The 21,985-nt window shown below is 35.8% G+C and overlaps 2 protein-coding genes across 3 annotated transcripts in view; one reads left to right on the top strand and one right to left on the bottom strand.

Moving 5' to 3' along the window:
- Positions 1–18,080, top strand: part of LOC118744496 (cathepsin L) — a 43,678-nt gene extending 25,598 nt beyond the window's left edge. The window contains exons 3-5 of the mRNA XM_036477539.1: positions 16,369–16,583; positions 16,889–16,998; positions 17,067–18,080. Coding sequence (XP_036333432.1) covers positions 16,369–16,583; positions 16,889–16,998; positions 17,067–17,665 — 924 coding nt within the window. The 3' untranslated portion in view covers positions 17,666–18,080. The remainder of the gene's footprint in view (positions 1–16,368; positions 16,584–16,888; positions 16,999–17,066) is intronic.
- Positions 18,081–19,841: 1,761 nt separating this feature from the next.
- The window catches only part of LOC118744495 (GPI mannosyltransferase 2), a 17,852-nt gene continuing 15,708 nt past the window's right edge, over positions 19,842–21,985 (bottom strand). The window contains exons 2-3 of one of the 2 annotated variants that reach the window (XM_036477536.1): positions 20,273–21,867; positions 19,842–20,212 (exon numbers count right to left, since the gene is read on the bottom strand). In XM_036477536.1, coding sequence (XP_036333429.1) covers positions 20,333–21,715 — 1,383 coding nt within the window. In that variant the 5' untranslated portion in view covers positions 21,716–21,867 and the 3' untranslated portion in view covers positions 19,842–20,212; positions 20,273–20,332. Of the gene's footprint in view, positions 20,213–20,272; positions 21,980–21,985 lie in introns of those variants that run through there. The other variant, XM_036477537.1, reaches the window with a different exon arrangement.

Raw genomic sequence — 21,985 nt, 5'->3', positions numbered from 1 at the left:
GCGCAGCGTTTCAAGTAACTGTGGCCATATTTGGCGGAAAATCGATAGTGTGCTCTACAAATGTTTGTTGTTTTTGTTTGATTAACCGCCAAGGGTTGCTGCTGATAGCACATGGTTGGCATAGCCTTACGTGTACATACTTACATATGGAAGCGTGTAAATGTGTTTAAACAATTGTTTAAATGTGTGCCAGTGGCGCGCATCAGCTGTGCAGTATGCAGTACAGCTGTAATGCTTTATTTAATTTTTCCTTGTAGCGAAATGTCAAAATGCACGTGCTTTTGGTCGGCCGAAGCAAAACTGTCGCATGAATTTCAGTTTACATCACCAGTGTTGCCGCGAATCATTTTTAGTCGTAGCCAAGTTCCCTTAAAAAAAGGAACAGGACAGTCAATCGACTTGATGGACCATTTAACAAATTAAGCATATTAAGGGCCGTAAACTTATCTATTTTAAACCATAGCTAAATCGTTAATAGATAAGTTAACAGCCTTAACACTTTTACAGTATGTAATGATAAAAACGTAAGGAACATACAATACATATCGAGCCCTAACCGCCAAAATAACGTAAGCGACATTTTTTTCAAAATTTTACTTTTGATGCAGAAATATTCCTAGAGCATCTAGATGCATTTCAGTATTTCTTAGTTTAAAAATTCATCTCTTACATAAATGAAAAAAAAATAGACCAAATAAAGCATATTTATACAACTCATGCCAAGTATAAGTATATTCTCCAAAGGGCTAAAAAAGGGCTAGGGACAATTTTAAATTTATGTCGCCAAAAATAGTATGTGGTAGCTAAATCTAGCCACCAAAGGGCTAAAACGGCAACACTGTACATCACACTTAGTAGAAGATCATCTATTTTTAGTCGTCTTTTATAAAAAGTCTTTTTTGTTACATGTATGTATATAGGTAGCACTTCACATGTAGCGTAAAATGCTTTGCCAGCTATTTTGGGACCTTCGCGCTGCACGATTTTGTCTCTGGCGTAGAAGAATTTACTGTGTATTTTGTATTGAGCGGAAAATGTGCGTGGAATTCCATGTATGTCGAAAAATGCTTAAAACATACTTCCATGCATATGAATAATGTATGTACTTTTGGGTGCATCACACCCTATACAAAAGAAAAAATCCGTACAGTTTTGCCATCGAGAGCTCTATAAAGTGACATTTTCATACAAATTTTCGCTTTATAAAGCAATTAAAGTCTTCTTTATTTGTTATGAATTTGAGTGTACGACCTCCCCCCAAAAAAGCTATGAAAAAATATTGATATTTAGGTACGTGAGCTGGAGCGGTTTGAAAATACCTCCAAAAATCTTGTTATTTTGATTTTGTCGATACATTTTTTAAACATTTGCATGCAAACCTTTTAAGATTAAACTCTTCAATCATCTGAGGTGATTTTTTGAAAAAACTTTTAAAACCAATTTTATTAAAATAAATGCGGAGGTATTTGCAAATACATAGGTTCAGCTCGTGCAAATCTTAATATTTTGAAATATAATAAATTTTATAATCCCGATAGAAAAACCCACGACTTTCTTGGCGAGGCACCCCAATGTATATTAACTAGGGATGTGCCGGATATAGATTTTGCCGGATAGCCGGATTCCGGATATCCTGTGCGATGCTATCGCAGTGAAAAATGGCATCTTATAAACAAACAAAAACAATCTTCATCAAATTCTTTGCTTTTGAACAATCAAGATGTTTTGTTTTCTTACGTTAATTTTTGTTTAAATTATACAGAACCCGCCTATTAACCTTTTTCGTTTCCGAACGCGTAGGTCTGCAATTTCAAATAATAAGTTGCGGCATATTGTGTACAGATATGTCTGTGTAATTAGATGGTTTGACTTACACACGTAAAAAAACCCATAAAATTTCAGTTTTGGTTGAAGTGTTATCACCACAAAAAAGGTTTTGGAGATTTTTGAAATAATTTATTAGTTCTAAAATGAAGTCGAATTATTTTCTTTTCTTGCTCATTTCCTCTTTTTATTTAAATTATCGGGCACTTGTTCTTTCACTTTGTTTATCATTTTGATCAAACAGCACTTTACACGGTCCACAGCACATGTCAAACGACAATCAAATTTGATGAAAGTCAAAACTACTAAGGGTATTCATCAAAGCTTATAAATGCAATGTAAACCGTATAAACTTATAATTGTGTAAACTTTATAAATGAACTGTCAAAATTTGTATGGAAACTCGTTTACACATTTCTGATAAATTTATCCAGCGATTTCACTGAATAAACCTGATAAACTAAAGCCAATGCGACTCTGTCGTAAAAGGTATGAAATTGCGATTCACTTATCAAAAGTATTTATAGAACTATTAATAAAAAAATTTACTTGATTATAGGACTAAACATTCAACAACGACAATGCTTCACTATTGCAACATTTTGTGACCCACGTTTCAAAACTCGTTTTTTTTCTGACGCCAATAAAGCTAAAAACTGGGTTGTTGATGAACTAATTCGAAATTATAAATCAGTTATCAAACGATTGGTAGACAAGGCAGCGAACGTACATGAAAAAAGGCAGCGATTTATGAACTAGAAATAGAGAAATATTTGCAGCTACCTCTTATGTATATCCAGACAAGAAGATCCCTTAACTTGGTGAAAGTATAGCCGCAAAGAATTTCCAAATTTGTTTACACTGGCAATGAAGTATCTCTGCGCGCCACCTTCCTCAGTGAACTCGGAAAGAGTATTTAGTGCATCGGGTAACATTTATGTTGAAAATAGAAATAGGTTGTTGCCCGATAATGCGGAAACTTTGATTACTAATTAGATACTATTAAACTGGATTACAAAAATACAAAATCTGGGTTAAATTTCTAAATTGAATCTTCTATAATCGATATCCGGAATCCGGCCGGATATTAGCCAGTATCCGGCCGGATAACCGGATAACCAAAAAACGGCCGGATAGGCCGGATTCCGGATATCTACCGGATACCCGGCACATCCCTAATATTAACAGTGTGTTCAACAAAGAAGCTTCCCCTTTTAACGATAAATTTTCAGAATACATTTATTTCGGTACAAAAGCACTTTCGACGAATAACCGAAACTTGAATTAATATTTTAAACTATAATATATTTTATAATTCCGGTGAAAGTCCCGCAACTTTTTTTGGTAAGGCGCGCTAATGAAAACACATTCAATTAGTTTTCTCTTTTCATGTTCAATTTTCAGACTTAATTCTTTTCGGTACAAAAGCACTTTCACAATTTTTATGACTGATACCCGAAATTTGAATAAGTTACTTTGAGATTTTTAATGTTATACGCCATCAAAGAAACTTAAAGAAGATTTGTAGCTGCATTTCTAGCAAAACATCGCTAAGACCCAATCAGATAAATATAAAAGCGGTAAAGTTTTTTCTGTATATATGTAAATACTACTGTGACACCTCGATATAACGAACCTTGATAAAACGGAAAACTCAGTATAACCAAGGCACATAGCATAGGTAATAGCAGCAGAACAAAAACAACAAGCAGCGTGTATTTTGTTGTTGATTTTGTACTCGAAAATGTCAAAAAAGTTTGACGAAATTTGACATTTTAGAGTAAAACTTTAACAAAACCGCTAATTCGGAGACAAAATGTACGAAAAAATAAAATTCGCTCCTCTGCCTGCTACCTGGTGAATGTGCCCTGCAATATAACAAAATTTTTGCCCCCGGAAAAACCTCGTTGCAGAACTTTCTGTACAAAATGCTTCATAAATATATCGACAAGCTTCGGATACATATATTGACGGTTAAAGTCCCGATAGAAAGAAAGACGAGGACTCGTTATTTAATTTTTTTTTACATTTTTCGTTGTATTGAAATTTTGATATATGTATGCATAACGAAACTATAAATATAACGAAGCATTTGTTGTCCAACCCCTTCAACTTCGTTATACCGATGTTTCGCTGTAGTTGTATCTTTGTGAAGAGGTGGTCTGACTAGTTTTTAGAAATGCGAGTTGTGTATGATGGACCAAGAGGAAGGTTCGGTGCTTTTCTACTTTCACTGTACTTAAATGCAGTTCGAAGTTGTAAGTTTGTGTTGTTGTTGCATTCAGATAAATCTGGGTCGTGCTATTGTCAAAAATGGGGCGTCAATATCTTCGTTATTACTTAAGCTTTTGCAATAGGTGATACATCAAAAGATAGAGAATTAAAATATCTTTCAGAATTATAGAATGAAAACTAATTTTAATCAAATGTGTGCGTACGCAAATCATTCGCATGTAAACGACAAGTTTTGACAGATGTGTGTGAGCGTCCATAATAATACAAATGGAATTCTTTTCCCTCACGCTCACAATGGCATTGCACTGTATAGCAAGCTTAAAGGACTTGGCCTGTAGATGTGCAATAAGGGGTTTTAAGGGTTGCCACGTGTGATTAGAATAATTGAATAATTTAAATGAATTATTGAAATATGGGTGTCAATCGAAATGGGTTTCACAAGGCTTTACCTATCCTGCAGGAAATAGGACTAGTTTGTAGCTAACTACTAACTAACTAGCATTCGACTAGTGGTAACTATTTATCAACTATTTCCTTTGGCCGTAACTAACTAATTTTGAAGGGCGATGGCCGCAAGATAGTGAGAACTGGTTTCCTCTGCATTAACTGTCAACTAACTTGTAGCCAAATACTCTTGGGCATAAATATCAATAAGAAAAACAAAATATTTTTTTGCTTTTTCTACTTTTTTATTTATTAATTATTTACTTTATTTTATTACATTTCATATTTGTTTACATATTCTGCTGTAGGTGGTCCGATATTCGAACACCGTCAGACATAACTTCAAAATGATAATGTAAAATTTCAATCCTCCTTTTATTTGTCCTGAATACGAAAAAGAATTTGCGAAGTTCAGCAAAAAAATAGTGTATTGAAAGTAATTTTTGTGTGGATATTTAAATAGAAACTTGTAAAGAAAACAAACTCCCGATAACGTCCGCACGACTTTACAACTACCTAACTAAGCTTAGTTAGCTTTTTGGTTGGATATTTTAATCAAAGATTTTTTCTGCAGGAGGGTTGCTACATGTTTTAAAAGTCAAATTCTTTTAGCTTTTAGAAAACGTCTGTTATTTGGGTGTTGCATGGGAGGAACTTCAACTAGTTTTTATTGTTTAAAACTTCAGAACGAAATTATGGTTCCAAATCTGAAAGACGGACGGAATGTTCATTAAGCCAGTATGTATATCACTAAAAATTCGTCATATTATCCATAACGCTTAAATAGTCATGTGAGTTTTCACATAAGTGCACTCGTGCATAATCGCTCAGACATTTATTAGTTATTTTTTTATCAAATCGTTGGTATTTCATTGCCATTAAATCAATAATAAATTACTATTTTACACCCCCCCCCTTTTTAACGCCGATCTACGCGTTCAGCCCTGTAATCTTGCGCATTAAATACAGTGACTAAAACAAATGACCACGTGTTGATTTTCTTCAAATATTCGTAATGTTTTTCGAGATGATTTTTTTTTGTTATTTCAGCCAAAATCGTGATTTTTGAGAATTTTTTTTAGGCTACTTTTTCAGGTTTTTAATATAACAAACGCAATTTCCAAAAACTTGCGTTGATATTTCGAAACTTTGTTGCTGACGGTCTCCCGCGTTTTATTTCATAAGAAATGCATACTTATATAAAAGGAAATGCAAAAATGCGTCACCAAAAAAAAAAAAATCTCAAAAATCAACGCGATTTTTTTAGCCGTTTGAAACTTGCACTTCATTGAACTAAAATGGTGTGGGCTATAAAACTGCACACCCAAAAATTTTCTAAAAATTCAGAATAAAAAGTTTAAATTTGAATGAAAACTTGTTGAATTTTTCTAAATTTTTTATAAAGTTTGAAACTGTGATTTACATGGTTTTGGTTAAAGCTTAGATAATATCTTTATATAAAAATAACAAAAAAAATTATCTCGAAAAACGTTACGAATATTTGAAGAAAATCAACACGTGGCCATTTTTTTGAGCCACTGTAAGTATGTACGGATCGGCCCGGCATCAGGAGGGGGTCGGGACTGCTACCTCCGGGACCGAAGTTTTCAAAAGGGCCCAGATTTCTCGGAAAATTAATTTGGAAGAAAAATTTATAATATCTTTTATGTTGATAAATTTTAGTATTCAATATTTATATAGCTGTGTATTATAAATTCTAGTAAATGTGAAAGCATATTTTGTACGTGCACATGCTAATATTGTATGGTCATTCCCATGCTCGGAAAAACGTGATAACGTCGTAATACATGTGCAGTCAAAACAACCGCCAATTCGGCCAGAAAAAATCGCACCTCTGTCATTTTGACTAAAACAATAAAAGCTATTCTATGCATTCATTTTGAGCTGTGCAAAAACAATTCTCTCTTTTGAGAAACTTTTTATTCAAGAAATTATACTCAACGTACTACGACAAAAAAAAGTAAATAGTACTTTTTTTTCCAAAATCCCTGAACAAGTATGTAGCGAGAGCGATGGAAATTCGTTTAGAAAAAAATAAATAAAAAATTGTGCGGATGGAGGCCCACACATGTTTACTACCGGACCCGGATTCACTCTTGGCGGCCCTACGTAGGCATACTGCAGTCAATCTAATCTTCGTGTGCCGTTTTAAAAAAAAATTATCACAAGCAACAAATGTCTGTTTTATTCTCGTGATTTAAAACGGCGGATTTTTTTTTGCAATGCCAAATTCAAACAAAACCGTCGCCTACTTAATTTTGATAAGATTCAGTTACTGTTAAATATAAATTTGTAGATAGCAGGTATTACGTGCGATACTCTTAAACTACCCCGACATGTTAAGCTTTGTCCTCATAAATGCTAAAGCTATGTTCTTAATGACATAATTGACATGCATACTTCTATTGGCAGGGTTTTCGGTTATTCATTGTTGTGAAGTGGTGCTGATAAGACCACTTCAAAGATCACTCGTGTAACAGACTCGATTGATTCATTTATTGCACATACTTTGTTTTATTCATATATTACAATGCTAATCTTTCAACTACTTGATAAACTAAGGCTAATCGCAAAAGTGACTGCACTTATCGATACACTCAAAAAAACTCGAAACACACATCGCGCTGGCGCTATTTGCAATACTTGGTAGTGAATTAATCAAAATGTTCTTAAATGAACTAAGCCCTACGTGCTAACAGGTAAACAAGTATAGTCTAAGTATAGGTGTTGGACATACATAGAATGTGTCATATCCCTGCAGGGAAAGCTACTAGTTGTGAACTAGAATTCTACCAGTTTCCGTTTCAGCCCAACTAGTTCACGTTCCATTCTTTTTCAATGTTAGCGACTGGTATTTTTAACATGGCGATGTCTTAGGAGATGTCAATTGTCAGGCTGTGCATCAGCATCTACTAGTAGAAATACTAGTAGCATCATGCCAGTTGATGAGTTAGTCTGCCAATTCATACTCCGTGAAAAGAATAAGTATGCCATTTTGCTTGCGACTGTTGGCATTGTCCGACAAAACAAAGCACTGACGTGGGTATTCTGAGGTCCAAGGCTCGATTCCTGGCGCAGGGGAAATTTGGTTATTTTTTATTTATTTATTTTTTTATTTTTTACTTCTCATTCGGGGTTTTATTGTAATTTTTCAAGTTAATTAAAAAAAATTTTAATTATTTTTTTATGGCACAAGTATTACTTTTCATTGGTATTTTTTATCTGCAATGGAACTAGATTTTCAAATTTGTTATTTATATATAAATAAAAAATACATAATTATATTAACTTACATAGATTTAATTTTAACAAGAAAGTCTAAGTTTGGGCAGAGCCGAACATTAGGTACCCGGCGCAAGTATTAAATATATGTTTTTGACCTTCCCGAAAGTTGCCGCTACATGGTAAGCCGGGGTGTACCAATTTTGTGTAAATTAGCGTCATTAAATTTCGAAATATTGAAGTTTTGCGCATTTCTGAAATTTACCGTTATATAGAAAGTGGGTGTAATTTTAGTCCGATTTCACTCATTTTCAGCGTTTTGCTTTTATGTAGCAAGCCCAATAATCATTCCGAGTTTGGTACAAATTGGTAGAACGGTTACCGAGATACATATAAAATAAACATAAAAATATTTTGTTTTTCTTATTGATATTTTATGTCCAAAAGTAGTTAGTTACAAGTTAGTTGACATGTAATGCAGAGGTATCCAGGTCTGACTTTTTTGCGGCCATCGCCCCACAAAAGTAGTTAGCTTTTTTCGAACCGTTAATACACAGTTAATAGTTAGCACTAGTGTTCGCGTAAACAGACTAAAGTTAGGTATAAGCTAACGTCACTCCCTGCAGGGTTGTTATATCTATCTCGCTTCGTTTTGCCTGTTACAAACAACCGTATTATGTATAGGTGCGCCCGGGTATAAAAATCTTAACGACCTCTAAGCGGATTGGAATCTGCGATCTCAGAACCAGAACCGGTAGTCTTCACGAGATGCTACAGCCTACATTTGTAACCAGCCGTCTTCACATGCGTGAAAATATCGCTGGCGTTCTACTTCTTTTCTCGCAAGCGAGATAGAGTTTTATTGACTGAGCATTTGACAGCATACTTTTTCATTTGTAAAATGTCGCCAAACAAGAAGGTTCAAGATTTGCAGGCTAAATTTGTATTTGCCACCAAAATTGACGATGTTGAGAAAATAGCTGTCAAATAACAAAAATGACAGTTGAAAGCAAGCGAGAACTCGCGAGAATTTCCAGCACGTGAAGACGGCCGGTAAAGGCCCGTCCGCATAGAACTTTGGCGTTGCGTTGGCGGTGGCGGTAGCTTTATTTTTGCTGGACATAATTCTCTTAATTTTAAGAGCAAAAATTGTCCAACTTTAAACACTAACATCAGGCAGAATGCGAGGATAAACTAAACTGTAAAATAGTAAATTTTCTCAATATTCAATTTTTCGACAGGAAACGTGGTTTTATTGTGTTAAATTGCAAAATATATGATTTATAAAAAGAATTAATAGCGAAAATTATAAAATCCGGCAATTTCTGTAAAAGTGTTAGCAAATTTCAGTGCATATAAAGTTTCTAAAGCGTTGTTTACTTATACAAATCCCAAGTAGCGGTTTCTGGAACGAGCCACATTTGTTGGCCACATCTTGATGTGATGAAAAGAAAAGCTGGCAGCACTCCGCAAGGTTGCAGAAATCTTTCAAAATATGATCGAAACTGCCAAGGAAAAAAATTTCCAAAACACAACGCAATTTTTAGCAACTTCAATCTTGCACTTTATTTTGCTAAAATTAATTCTGTTTTAGATTCTAATTAAAATGTTTGCAATTTAGGTGAAACCTTGCAGAATTTTTTTAATTTTTGTTCAAAGTTTGATCTAAAATCTGAGATCTACCAAATTTTTTTTGAAATCGACCACATTTTTTCCAGATTCTACCATACAATTTTTTTTTCAAGTCCGATCACTGGTTGTACCTCATTGAGTTCGTTCGTTTCGCCACTCGCTAACTGTTGGCGAATCGAGGACGGCTATTAGTTAATGAACTAGTATTTTTACTGACTGGCTTGGCTTTTCACTGCAGGGATACTAAATAAATATGTATGTATGTATGCATGTGGCTTATACTTTTTTCTCTGCGCTTACTAGCATTTACATTTGAAAGACCCATCTAGGCGAGATTACAACAAGTGCAGCATCATTATTGGCATTATCAGCATTGTCGCCGTCGTCAGAAGAGTTGTTAAATGCATCAGTCAGATGATAATTGAAATGCATATCTTCCAACCGCTTTCCGCGTATTTCAGAACAAGTTGTTTGTTTACGCATTATTATATACTAGCACTTACGAGGGTGGATCAATAAGCAAATGGAAGAAAATGGCATATCGCACCCTTAATCAAAAGAAGTCACAACTCGGAAAAATCCCTAACGTTCAGGAGAGATAAAAACACTGTGAGACAAATTTTGATCAACTTTCTTGCTCCCGGAAAATTATAGCTAATAATGATTCTATATGACCCCATCATCACATCCTCCAAGGGGTTTTTCTAGGTTGGCTCGAATAAGCAAAATATTTACAAATTAATATATTTTATTAATAAGATCTTTAAAACGTTAATTTTTCATCAGATTTTTAAATTCTATCATTTCTATAATAGTGGAACACAAGCAATTCATTTCCGTAGTTTATTTTATTTTTACGTGGCGGCAACACTGAAAATGATTCTGAAAAATTAGAGAATCCAGAGCAAAATCAATAAAATTTTTTTCCGAAATTTTCAAATTGTGAATGAAACTTTTTATTTATAAAAAATTAATTTGCAAATATCTCGCTCATTCGAGTTAACCTAGGAAAACGACTTTGGGGATGTGTTCGTGGGGTCACATGGATTCATTAGGTCCATTCAATATCAACAATTTTTTACGAATTGTTACTATGTAGTACTCGCAAGTTTTTACTGGAAATGCATTCAATAACCCAAAATATTTGCAAGAGAGAGCGAATTCGAGAGCGTAACAACCCGACAGAGCTGCAAATTCTTGCAAGTAAAAATTTTCTCCCCAACTGAAATCTTTTAATCGAGAAATCAAACGGCCTGGAAAAGTGTTCCTCAACCATTATTCCGCGTTGTGTTAGCGTATATTTTTTGTAATAAGTATACATAGTTAGTTCTCCTCACTGCTATTATTTTGACCTCAGCTGAACCCTTCCTTATACGTACATATTACTTGATGTATTTGTGCTTATATTTATATTTATCGATACAATTTGTCGATAACTTCGATATAAAAATTTATAGATAATACATAACTAGTTTCGATATATTTAACATTTCTAGTTAGTTTTAAATAATTGATCCGCTTTTTAAATGCATACATATATACATAGCTTGTACTGTGGATCCAATGTGACGCCGATACACAATCCCGCTTGCTTGCCATATTTTATTGCTGTAAGCTTTTATTAAATTAGGTACAGCATGCGTATGTATGTACATATATATGTATATACTGATAAATCTTGACTCACGATTTACAACCCGTGGAGCGCCATTGAATTGATAAATTTATGGATACTAATTGACAGCGGGATATTGAGATAAATGAAGGCACGAAAAATTGGGATACAAAGTTTCTGATAAGCAGTAAGTAGAAATTAGGTTGTAAACTTGCTGGTGGTCTTCGGTTATCTGAATTGCCAAAAAGAAAACATGGAAGTATACACATACAGCTGATTCCGCTACTGTATCATTAATGATAGCTCGTATCTTGGGAAAGCCCCATAAAAGTGATCAATAAAGGCCATATAACAAATCAAGGGAGGTTCGGACTTCTAACCGATTAGAAGGTTGTTATAATACATGTTTCAGACAGATCGCTAATAAAGCCCCATAACTCGTTGGGATTTAACCAACGACTTGTACTTTTGAAGCTTGTTTTTCATATTGTCGTTTTTCATGTTGCCTTTGCCTACCATCTTACGGCACTAATCGATCGATTTTTTAATAAATTAAATGAAATTCAATCGGTTAATCGTAATCTTGGTTAAAAATATTAATCTTTAATCATTAACCCTTAATTCGATAAGTAGATAGGTAGTGATTAATTAATTTAGGCTGGAATTGTCTTGTGCACATAAGGTCAATAAATCGGGTGCGGCTAAACCGATTCCCCTCATCAATGTAAGCAATTTTGTTATCTATTACCAGCAGTTTATATGCAAAGTAGGCTTTAAATTCTCTCGGCCCATGTGCGATGGGCTGTAAAAAATTTATAGCTTATGTATTACTTATAATAATACCTATTTTTTTGAATATATATTACGTGTTTTTATAAGCGTCAAACACAAAAGGAGCACTAAAATTGGTGTTTGATTTCAAATTCGGACAAACTAGGCCACTTAATCAGATTTTTTAAATTGGATCAAAGATTAATGATTAAAATTAATTAATCGTAATCACAACCGATGATTAACGATTAAAAAATTTAACCATTAATCGTACAGATGATTATCATTAATTAATTTTAACCGTTAATCGCGATTAACATTTTAGTCTTTAATTTTTAATCATTAATCAGATTAACATTTTGTCAACACTGAGAAAATGGCTCTAAGTAAACAAATATTTACTTAAAATTTTCATTAGCAAATCGCTCTAGTTTATCCATTTTTAAATTTAAAGAACTTGTTTACTCAGATTATTGTCGGCAAAAATGTAACCATGTGCCTGAACTCTGCTTGCAAGTTCTTCCTGACGAAAGTTTATCCAGCAAGAATTTGCAAATTGCCCTCTCAAAAATTGTAATAATTTCTAACAATTATTTACATCAAAAACCAGGGTACGAAAATAAACTGTACAAAACAATTCCCATTTGCTCATCTATCATCATATCATTTGTGGTTTTGTACAGTTTTGTACACAGTGAGAAACAAATTGTAAGATTCACTGTCATTTTCCCCAACGAGAAACGTTTGCTTTTCGTTTGTGACAATTGTACCATAGGGTACGTTTTATATGTATGCAAACGTTTAAATTACGTGACAAATATTTTTTTCTGTAAATTTTCATATCCAATTCAATTAAAAAACATGTACTACATACATACATATATTTATCTCTGCACGATTCATTTCGTTTGTGTTTTCGTCTGTAACTACTAAACTACTGTAGTTTACTATCGCAAAGTGAACTCAGCCGTTTTGTTTTCGTATTGTACCGAACTGTTGAAGTAATAAACGAAACGAAATAGTAACGTACAATATAGTTTATTTTCGTACACTGTCAAAAACAGAATTTTTGTAAAAAAAAAAATGTTTAACATGTTCTGTTCTTTAAGTTAGTATTGATTTTCAAAAAAAACAAAAAACGGACATATACTTTGTTCTGACGAAATTTCAGAATCGTCAACAAAATTTCGTCCGAATATACATATGTACATAGCTCAAGAGTCAGTTTCCCAACTAATTTTGAGCGAGCTACCAAGGCCTTAATTGGCGCTTCGGTAATGGAGTAGATATTTATCTTCCTTCGCAAATCAGTATCAGACCCAAGACCTACTTTAATGGCAGGTACCTTTTTTGTATTCAAAAGACGCCTCCAAACGAAGTAAACTATATTTATTAAAATAACTTTCTAAGCTGGTACCAGTGTTGCCAGAACTTTCTGGGCCAACCGGCTAGATTGGCAAAAAACCGGCTAAAAACGGCTAAACTGTTTCAACTAAATTTCACATGTTTTATTTAAATAAATCATAAGTAGAAAGACTAGTTCTTGGGGAGAAGTTGCAAATTCAAGCTGGAAAAAATTTTGGCGGCAAGAATTTGCAATTAGAAAAAACATATGAATGTGGCACATGGTTGCATTTTTTGTCGACAATAATTTGAATAAGCAGGTTCGTCAAATTTAAAAATTTACAAACTTGAGCGATTTATAATAAAAAATTTAAGTAAATACTTGTTTACTTAATTAGTTTAGTTAATTCTAATGATTTGAAACGTACTCATAACGCAATCTCAACCAGAGTCGATATAGGAAACGCGACAGTTAGTACGGCAAAGAAATTGAAATGTATGTTGAAGAAAGTTGGACTAGCAAGAAATATACATGTAGATCCTGTTTTTTGTCCCTCTGAAAGAACTTTAAAATTCTATACAAATTTCTTATGTTTTAAATGCAACCGTGGACACTTGCTGGCAGAGAACCCTGCAATTTCCTGCAAATTTGCGTTCGTGCAGAAATTTGCAAGTTTCTCTACTTGAGAGAGAATTTGGGAGCATTTTTTCTTATTAACTGATATTTTGAGTGATGATTTTCGCTGGATTTTCGACGAACAAACCTATTGTCTTCCTAGAGAGTTTTACTTTACATAGAAATTTTTGCTCTTTTATTTGCATTTTTATGCATTTCAGTGCTGGTTCTTTTAATTCAAGTTGGCCTTTGGTTTTTGGAATTTAAATAAGTTCTCAGGAAAAAAAGTTAGTTTAAGTAAGCCCATATGTATACATAGTGCTTGAAAATATCAATTTTTCCCCTGCCTTAAAACTTTAAGCGTGGGCAACAATGATGTTTGGTTATTAAGGCTGAATATACGCTATCTAGGAAGACAATACCTGTAACATTTATTCTTGGCAGTATATCCAAACACAAACGCCTGTTAAGCAAACAGTGAAACAGTTTGTTATTTTCTAAGTTTGCGAATAAAACTTCACACTTAAATTTAAGTCAATGATAACAAACATTTTATGAAGAAAGTCCCCGTTACGGCCTTCTTTAGAAAAAAAAATTTGTTTAAAATAAAAATAATCGAAATCGGCCCAATTTTATATAACCGTGCCTCCACGATAACGCTACTAGCCATTTCTAACAGATTTTGGGTGGCTTAGTCAAAAATGTAAACATATATATGTATTTGAATTTTAAGAAAACAAAGAAATAGCAAAATCGGCTAAAGACGGCTAATCTTTTTTACAAAACGGCTAACAAATCGGCTTCCGGCTAAACCGAAATTTCTCCGGCTGTTTGCTATTGCAACCGGCTAAATCTAGCCGGAAAACGGCTAAAATGGCAACACTGGCTGGTACTATAGTTCTTTCAAACTTATAGAATATTTCCATATTTTCCCCAAGCCCTTTACCACGTGCTGTTTTCCATGAAAACCTCTCCCGTAGGCCAGAAATATTTCCTTTTTTGGAAAACGATGTAGCAAAAGCTTTTTTCCATCGGTTTTTTTTTTATTCCGTTGACTACTTTTGTACATATAACTGCTTACAGGGCTCTTACACGATATGTATTTGCATATGTATGTAAATGCTACTTTTTTGTATTTACTCCTATGTACCATATATTAGAACGTATCACAAAAGTAGCATTTACATATCGTTACCTTAATATAGAAAGGCCCTATCTCATATCTGAATTACAAAAAGACGATACTAAGTATAAATCCAAAATTCCCTTTTTGATTTATTATGATGCACTTAATCAAATGATAAGTCCGCACCAGAGAACAGCTTTGAGTATGATCGAGCCTTTTTGATCACACTCACTAAAAATCAAGCACAAGCGAACGCCACACTCGGCTACTATGTGTTCGATCGAGGTGCATACCCGACAGCTGCTTTGGTTACGAACGTGTGTGTTCGATCACCCTCCCTATAAATTGAGCACAAGCGAACACCACACTCGGACACCCGCAGCTAACCCGAAAATTTGTGTAACAATGAAACGGACACCCGAACATTGCGATAAAATGCAGGACAACAAAGAAATTTACGCTGAAGGTAACTGGCGCCAATATGTTCCCACAAAGCATACGAAAATGTTGTTGCTTTGTGCTTGTGCATACACAATGAAAAAATTAGAAGCGAAGTAGACAAAAATGTTTTTGCATCTATTTCGTATAGTTTCGCGTGGAAAGCTGTGTGTGTATATATTAGAACACAGCCTAAAACTATGTAGGTACATAAGTACTTTTACAAAAAATAAATGTGCACCGAGTGTATAGGGCTTGGGCATTGCCGATCTACACACATTTATACCTAAATGGATGTAGGCGTCGTGATGCCGCATTTTGTATGAGCAAAAATATAAGAAATGGTTAAATGTACACTTAAACAAACTACCGAAAAATTCAACCTTCTCTTTACCCTCTACGCACAAAAACTAAGAACACCGCGATGAGAAGGCAACATTTTTTGTAGAAAAAAAAACGTCATAAGCCAATCAAGAAAATTTTGTGCACACTCGGGTTGAAACTCGAACACCCGGGTATATTGAGCTGCAAAGCACCCGAACCCAATCAAGTATGTATGAAAAGCAATCGGGTGTTGTGGCCAACATGTTTGTCTTGAGCTCAGTCGATAACGAACAATACTTCTGCTCGTATACAGAGAACGATGCAAAACGGGTTTTGTTAAATGATCGAGTATACACGAAAATCATGCACCCGCTGCAGATGTCTGGTCCGCACATCATTTAAAGCAATAAAATTTTTTAGTTAGTTACGGCTTTTTTGCATTTCAACGACTATATGTGTTAGGGCCTTTCTATATCAAGGTAACGATCATGTAACAGGGCTCTTAGAATTTAGCTTGGTTTTGCCTTATAAGCGTACACAATTTGCAGATGAATTCAAGAATCAAAAATTGAATTAAATTATCAGTAAAGTTAAACTTTCTCCTTCCAAAAATACATATGTAAACGGATTTTTCTCAAATCTTAAGCCAGCATTTTTATTTGGCATTTTTTGTACATGTACATCCTTCTTCTATTGCATCACTAAGCACCCTAAATACTAATCATTATTTTTTTTTTTACTTTTCTTTATTTATAGATGGAGCATAATAAGCGTTACTCTAACGAAGTGGAAGAGCGTTTCCGTCTTAAAATATTTAATGAGAACAAAATGAAGATAGCCAAACACAATCAACTGTATGCTGCCGGCAAAGTGCCATTCAAAATGGGAGTAAACAAATATTCCGATATGTTGCACACCGAATTCCGTGATACCATGAATGGCTTCAACCATACACTGAGAAAACAGCTGCGGTGAGTACAAAGCATTGTGGAAAACAATAAAGCAGGGATTACACGATTTGTACATTTAACAGTTACGGAGTGGTGTTGTTTTTGAAAGTGTTTATTGAGCTGATCTTATTCTCGATAAAAATTTCTAGGCAACACGACTCTGTGACTACCAACATTTACAAATCTTTACAAAATTACAAATCGTGTGATTCCTGCTTAAGGCGCCTATAATCGCCTGAAAAAAGACTATAGCTAGAATTTTTTGGTTTTAATACAACTATATACATACATATTATTCATATTCTTTTTTCTTCTTTTATCAATAGCGCTAATGGCAAATTCCGTGGTGCTACTTTCATTTCACCTGCCCATGTGACTGTACCAAAATCTGTGGACTGGCGTGACCATGGCGCTGTTACCGATATCAAGGATCAAGGTACATAAAGCACACAATTTTTCTAAATTGCGTATGTATTTATTTACAAAATCGCTTCATCATATTAGGTCACTGCGGTTCCTGCTGGGCATTCTCCACCACTGGCGCACTCGAGGGTCAACATTTCCGTAAATCAAATGCTCTCACCTCGCTATCCGAACAAAATTTGGTCGATTGCTCAAGCAAATATGGCAACAATGGCTGCAATGGTGGTCTGATGGACAACGCTTTCCGTTACATTAAAGACAATGGCGGTATTGATACCGAGAAATCTTATCCTTATGAGGGTATTGACGATTCCTGCCACTACAACCCGTCTACTGTGGGCGCAACCGATCGTGGTTTCGTCGACATTCCGGCCGGTGATGAGGAGAAAATGAAGCAAGCTGTTGCGACGATCGGTCCAGTTTCCGTAGCTATCGATGCATCGCATGAGTCATTCCAATTCTATTCCGAGGGTATTTATGTCGAGCCACTTTGTGATGCAGAGCAATTGGATCATGGTGTATTGGTGGTCGGCTATGGTACCGATGCCAGCGGTCAAGAGTATTGGCTGGTGAAGAATTCTTGGGGCACCACTTGGGGTGATAAGGGTTACATTAAGATGGCGCGCAACAAGCAAAATCAATGCGGTATTGCTTCAGCATCCAGCTACCCACTGGTTTAGGTCGCCTTGTTAGCTCGCAAACATCACAGGAATTTAAAGCAAAGGAAATGCAAGAATATATATAGGATTTTATAGTATACCAATTACTTTTTTATATACAAAAATGAAATTGTCACTTTTAAAGTAGTGCATCAGTATGTTTTTTTATTTTTTTTATTTCTTTTTGCAGTGAATTTTAATTTTGGCTATCTTTAATTTTTAGTGTTTTTCGTTCATTTCTTTCTTTAATCGAAGCGTGAATTTGAATAGTTTATAAACACGTGAACAATTTTTAGAAATACCAAAAAGTTGCGAATTGTATGTGACTGTTATGTAATAAAATACCACCATCTGCGCCATCACTATATTTGTATGTAGTACATGTTTATAATAGTTGTGTAAAAATATATTAATAAAAAACCAAACAAAGTATGTATATTCTCAAGTGTTACAATCGAACATTTCTGCGGTTTGGGAATTTTCAATTTATGTTATCAGATTTTGTACGGTCTCATGTTGTCGAAATGGCACACAACTCCTTTACGACTGGCAAGCTCCGCTTCTGGGTTGCAGGAAAGTAATTGTCCGAACTGACTGTTCCACGCACCGCCAATCCCACCTCACTGAGAACTTGTTTTTTCTTTTGAAGTCTTCGGGTTCTTCGGCAAGAATGACCTCGCTAGTAGATCGACTAGTATCTCAGTCGTTAAGCTCAACTAACGGAAGACCCAAGAAGCGTGCAGCCTCTACAGGGTATGTCCACAGGGACAGAGGTGTTAGCTGTGTGGGGTTCTGTGGGCATGCGAAGAGATGTTTCGAGTGTGGGGTGTGTCGCCGAGTACCGGACACATCAAGCATGGTTCCCTACTAAGAAGGGAGCATTTTCACCACGTCATGCAGGTGATGTTCGGGCGACATCTGAAAGCATCCAGTCGCTGTCCACAGTGCTGTATTTTGGGTCGTCTGTAGCTTCATCCCCTGCGTCCTACTGGTCCCCGGCGACCACACTGCGTAATTTAGAACCGGCCAGCAACGTTTCTTTGTCTTTGCCCCAGGTACTGCCGGTTAGCGATTTGAGGACCTGGTTGAGGTTCTGTACTTTGTTGACAATTGCGGTTGTATGCGGAGAGAAGGGGAGTAGACTGCCGAAAGTTACTGAGTATTTTTGGGTTATTCACCGTTGAAATTAGTGTGCCGTTGATCGTGAATACCCAGCGGTAAACAGGGTAGCTTAGGATTTTGTAGGGGAGAGGGTGGGCTCCTAGCAGTGAAACTCTGAGAGGTAACCGTTTTCTCTCGAGCACAAGTCATCAATTCCATTCCCAGACGCCATTATTGAACAATCGTGAGCGTAAGAGACAATCGAGACTCCCACTGGTGGTTCAGGGAGCTTGGAAATATAGTAATTAAACAACAGTAATGGGGAAAGGATTCCACCCTGTGGAACCGCTTTGTTTTACTTTTCTAGTTTGCTCGATTTGTCTCCAAACATTACTGACGAGTGCCAACCACTCACATAATTCGTCGACCACCGTTTGAGCCCCTGTGGGACAGAGGGGGCCTCTATGTTTCTCTAGCGTGCAGTGACGGAGGGTATCAAACGCCTTTGACAGATCCAACGCTACTAGCATAGTTCTCTCACAGAGGCGGTTGCGGATCAGGCCACGTGTTATCGAAATGTTTATGGCGTTAAGTGCTGTTGTGTGATATGCACTTTACGGAAACCATATTATTTTGACTCTGTCGTCGCGCCTTCGTACTTTATATTGCCTTCTGTGGACGGTTCTGAATCACTATATCGCACCAAAGGAAATATGGCTATCTCTTAAGTACACGCCGAACACTTCGGAGGCAGTGTGCTATTTTAAGAAAAACGATTAGTCTTATTTTCTAAATATGTTTTGATGAAGTACTTCAATACAATTTCCAAAATCAAAGCATTTTACATGTAATTTATTTCCATTAATGAATAAATTTATAAATACATATTTCAATTAACTTCTTTTGAAAAGCGCACTGCTGATTTGTCTCTTAAAGCTAAATAGTTTAAGCCTGAACCACCATGCGCAATTAAAAAATTGTACACAGAAATTTTTATTAAATAAATTTCAATTTAAAAGAGAAGCTACTTAAAGTATGTATATTTCTTTATTGCTATGCTATTCCATTAAGATGGGCAGAAAATTCGCTGTTCACGTGTAATTTTAAAGTTTTATCATAACTTCAATCAAAAATGTAATTTTTTTGGCACGCAGACTTGCAGTAAGTTTTCGTTGAAAACGAATATTTCTCCCAGACATATATATATATAATTATTGTAAGGCTATTCGCGTACAATGTCTTTTAACATAAAATAAATAAATTAATATAAACGTAGAAATAAACGTTAATTTAGTTAGTCAATTTGATTGATAGTTAATTTTAATTTCAATTGCTTTTTGGTTTGTCGGCGAAGTTTGTATTAATGTACAGCTAATTCTAAAGTTTGTGCCAATGATTAAATGAAGATGTATAGTACCGAGTATTAGCATCCTTTAAGCTATCCAATCGCACAGTCAATCCTGAAATCTGTACATATATACATAAGCAATAATTATTTTGATAAAGAATATGTAAATGTGCACTTACTATCTTTTCACCGTCTCTTCACACTTTTACAACGGCACTACCGCTCTCATTTGTGAAGCTTTACGTCCATGGCAGGTTGTTGCAAAATAGCGCTGTGCCAATTAAATAGTAACTTGTGAACCACACTAATATGGAGCCGGCTTTCGAACGCAACTTGATCTGATCAAATGTCTTTGGTAAATGATCGGCTGCAAACCAATATAGACAAGGCGTAGCTGAGCACAGCAAGCGCGTCGATATCTGTATATGCACGAAAAAAGTGCAAAATAATGTGAGCAGCAGCGCATGCAGCACGAATGGTAGCGATTTATATTCCTTCAGGATTTGTACGATGGGATAACGTGGCAGCAGTGCACTCAAGAAATGACTTAAATATTTGAAACAGTGATAAAGTAGAAACGCAACGACAGGCAATGCCAACAAAAAGTTCGGCAATTGCTTCAGTTCGTAGTAACGTAGGAAACCAACATTCCAGTAGTGTGATTGTATGTAGGAGTAAGGGAATGGAAATGTCTTGTCACACCACGGCGAATTTTCAGGCATCCGATGGCCAGCTAATATGTAATTTTTCTGCCGCGCATAATCCAACACAGCCGTTGTATGCGCCACTGTGCGCTCCGGCACACAGAATTGTTCGAAGGCATAGAAATAGAAGAAGGTAAGTGGCAATAGTGCACCGAGCAGGCATAATGTTAGCTTCAGTGCAGCAAAACAACGATGATATGACTTGAGTATGCTATGGCGCAACATAAAGTATATGGGATATCCTGCGTTTAGCAGACCATTCGAGCGGCTTACAACTGATAGCGCGAGCGTGACGGTGGTGCGCACAAAACGGAATTCGGAAACGCATTCCAGCATTACATGCAACGAAAGCCAACAGAAGAGTGCCTCTGAGTAGGCGGCAGTAAAAAATATGGATGCTGGGTTGAAGCAGAAAAGCAAGGCTGCATTCCAACTTTTATTCGGATCCTTGAATATCCGTTGAGTGAGAGCGTAGAGAGCATTCGCCGCCTTGCAGAAACAGAAAACATTGACTAGCACTGCTATTACCAAGCACCAGCTCCTCAACGACACACCCATATTTAAGGCGTAAAGTGCATTAGCACCAGCTCGTACTACCAATGGAAAGAGGGGGTAAAAGGCGAGCGTGTTCTCGTAAGAATATGAGTATTCTGCGATATGTAGAAAATACTCCCCATCCCAGTGTCGCAAGCCGCCTAGGCAAAATTGCACTGTGCGATCAAGCCAAGCAGCATTGGTGGCATTTGCAATATGGTATGTGGATGTATCAAGCTTTTCTAAATGCTGCTGTTTTGGTTGTGCAATCGGTGCACGGAATACGTCTGGTTTATGATCCGGCAGCAGGTGGTTGGCAAACAGCTGCAATACCAAAATAATCACACGACTTGCTAGTGCTAATTTTGTTATTTTCTCAGTCATACTAGCAAAGTAACTATAGCACGATTACTGAGCGATACTGTTGATGACGTTATTACTTTGAGTCAGCACTCCGTTCATTTAAGATTTTAATTATTTATTTATTTAAGGTTATGGTAGTTGCGCTGCACTGTGGCCCAAATATACTGCAATTGCTGAAATTGGATATATTTTGAATAAATTGAATAATTTCACGTTAAACACCGGTCAGCTGGTCAAGTAATCGCTGTTATGTGGAAATGATCAGCCTTCCCGGTGGCGCATAGAGTGTAT

This window comes from Rhagoletis pomonella, unplaced genomic scaffold, assembly GCF_013731165.1.
Source record: "Rhagoletis pomonella isolate Grant_MI unplaced genomic scaffold, Rhpom_1.0 Rhpom_scaffold_00008, whole genome shotgun sequence".
Classification (NCBI taxonomy): Eukaryota; Metazoa; Arthropoda; class Insecta; order Diptera; family Tephritidae; genus Rhagoletis; species Rhagoletis pomonella.
Note: the sequence above shows the minus strand (reverse complement) of the source record. Positions and strands in the feature narration are given on the sequence as shown.